The 2,930-nt window shown below is 36.4% G+C and overlaps 1 protein-coding gene across 1 annotated transcript; it reads right to left on the bottom strand.

Annotated features, from left to right (window-relative positions):
• Positions 1-973: 973 nt before the first annotated feature.
• Positions 974-2,075, bottom strand: LOC6589365. The gene has a single exon (XM_026988711.1). It carries the CDS (start codon positions 2,060-2,062, stop codon positions 1,217-1,219), a length of 846 nt encoding a protein of 281 aa, XP_026844512.1. The 5' UTR covers positions 2,063-2,075; the 3' UTR covers positions 974-1,216.
• Positions 2,076-2,930: the final 855 nt, after the last annotated feature.

Below are 2,930 nucleotides of genomic sequence, written 5' to 3'. Positions count from 1 at the left end.
GAGATAAAGTTACAAAAGAGAAAACCAAAAGAAAAAAAAAATGGCAACCAACCGTAAAACGTGAAATTTTTCGATGAACCGATTTTAAAAGAAAACTTTTTAAACATGCTATGAAAATGATATACATAATATATACACCTACACACTATATATTTTGAAATATATATACATATATATTTTACTATAAAAGAGTTCAGATTTAGACTAGGAGCAGCGCCTCAAGCTTTATATAAAAAACAAATTGGCACAAATTAAATTTAAAGCATTAGTTAGATGTTTTTCGAAAGATAATATTATACATAATGCGTCTATTGGTGCAGATCAGATCATATATCCACAAAACACACCCTCAGATAGAGATTCACCCACACCACACAACACACAACAGAGATAGTAACTTAAGCTATATTCAACCTATTTGTGCGCCTACTACTAGCAAAGACCGGTACCAGAAGAAATACCTAAAGATGCTATAAGTATACATATAGTGTAACAGTTATTTTATGCTATATAGATGAGTACAGAGAAGCGTTATGGTTATATAGCCCGTTGTGTAATTTTATTCTAATTTGTACGTTTCATTTAACTCTTAAATATCGGAAACAATATGCATATGAATGTTATGGTATAGATACATATATAGTACATAATATATATTTATATATAGGTATATATGTATGTATGTATGTATTTATGTATCGGCCAATTCAATTTACTCTTCAATTCAATACAAAGCAAAGCAAATCATTTCATTTCGAATTAAATTTATATTTAAATAAAGATGTAAGCCTAAACATAAAAACATGAAACATTTTTTCTATATCTGTCTTTTAAACAAATTAGTTATACAAACCAAAACGTATTTACATAAATGTATACAACAAAAATCGTATATTCTAATTGGTTTGAAATAAAAACTAAATCAATTTAATTTCTCCGAGTACGTGTTACAAACAGTTCTCGTGTTGTATCATCTGGGATTCAAATGCTCTTTTGTTTTATTCTAGGTGTGCGTAATATTACAATTATTTTTTATTATTATTAAAATTATTGCAGACAGTTCTCCTGAGTCTTTTAGGATTTTTGTGTTGTCTTTCGTTCTATATCTTTGGACATATCTTAACTTATGCCAGTTTTATTGGAGCTTGACATTCGAATTAGCAGTCTTATGTAGGGGTGGGATTCTTCAACTAACTTATAAAATATGTAAAGGTCTTTATACATAAACGTGCAGATAGCCATCAATAAACTCTCGGCAGATGGGACAGTGATCCCGCATGTCCATGTACGCTTGCACCTGCACTGAGCACTCTGCGCACAGGCATAGATGACGGCAGGGCAGGATCACAATGTTGGTTCGGCGCTCCATGCACACCACACAGCTCCCGCTACTTGGTCGGGCTCCATCGTTGGCCTTGCTAGAACCACTCCGACTTATTCGGTTTAGCTGGCGTTCTGTCCACAGATAAGCGCTCTGCGTTTTCTCTGAGATCTCTGTGCGGGCCCGCTGCAACTGGTAGTTGAGTAGCAAGTACACGTAGCGCCGGAACATGTAGAGAACCAGCAGCAGCGCGACGACAATCGAGATCCGGAACAAACTGTTAAACAAACTGTTAAACAAACTCAGGCAGCGAGCCAGAATTGAGTGCACCACAAAGGCCAGTATATAGTCCAATATGATGATAATTGCCCGCGGTAGCAGCAGAATCACCCAAAGTACAACTTTTCCCAGGTCATCGAGCAGGCCCAAAAAGAACAAGGCACTGGATAGGAGAAAATCTCGGGCTTTTAAAAGTCCACCACGTGTGCCGCCCTGGAAATAGCCCGCCAAATCCAGGAAGTTGTTGTACAGCAAGTTGTAATAGCGTTGGAGCTCGCAGCCAGCGTATATCATCAGATGCCAGGCCCGAGTACTGCCATCCACCAAACAGTAGCCGAGAAAGTAGCTGCCCCACAGAAAGTAGTACACGCCGGTTACGAACTTATTTATAACATAAGCTAGTGGCCGGAGCAGGGCTTCATCCAGGCAGTTGAGAATTTTGACCAGAAGGTATAGCATCATTTCATTTCATGAGAAACAAATTATACAACAAACTCAAAACAAAACGAAATCAAAACAATGACGCCGGTGCTAAATGATGATGTTCGGAGAGCGATTGTCAAACTATTGTGAGTAATCGATAATCTTAACGATAGTGTTCAAGGTGATGAAGGCGTGTGAGGTGGGATGCAAGACGTCACAAAATTATTTTTTTATAGTTTAAAGTTCTGTAAGTGAAGTGCTTGGTCAGGATAAATATTTAAATGAAGTGCTATATTCGGCTTTTTTAAGGGTAGTATTACAATTGTATTGTAAATGTCGTTTTATCCCTTATTTAAATATAAATACAAAAATCGATAGGAATATTATTTAACTCTGTGGATAGTTAGCGATATATAAGTCGATATAGATGTGGACGATAGTAGGGCGGGCATTCAAATCCATTACGATGGAGTCTCATTCCCTTAATTTTTTTGAGCACTCCCTTCCCACAGCCGTCCAAGGATCATGTACTCCTTGGAGATGTGGTGGCGCACAAATTTGCAGCTAAAACAGTATTTTTAAGTTCTTATTCATTTTTCAAAAGGATGTCTGAATGTGAAATGTTTCGGCTATAAAATTTGAATGAAAATTAATGCTGTAAATACTAAAGCACTTAGGAAAGGTTAATATTCTACTCTAATTCACTGGGACTGCAAACAATAATCTAGAAACTAAACAAAAAAGGAACATAGTAGTATTCCATGAGTATACAATCACACGTACATCAGTACATGCATCAGATTGTCAAAATTGCTCAATCATTTCCCATAGCCGAGTAGTCAAACAATTTTCCAACGAATCACAAAACATACAATTTACAAAACCGGTGAAATCTGTGCTGAAAAAA

Source organism: Drosophila persimilis, unplaced genomic scaffold, assembly GCF_003286085.1.
Source record: "Drosophila persimilis strain 14011-0111.01,24,50 unplaced genomic scaffold, DperRS2 tig00000191-arrow-pilon, whole genome shotgun sequence".
Taxonomy (NCBI): Eukaryota; Metazoa; Arthropoda; class Insecta; order Diptera; family Drosophilidae; genus Drosophila; species Drosophila persimilis.
This window is presented reverse-complemented; position numbering and strand designations above follow the sequence as displayed.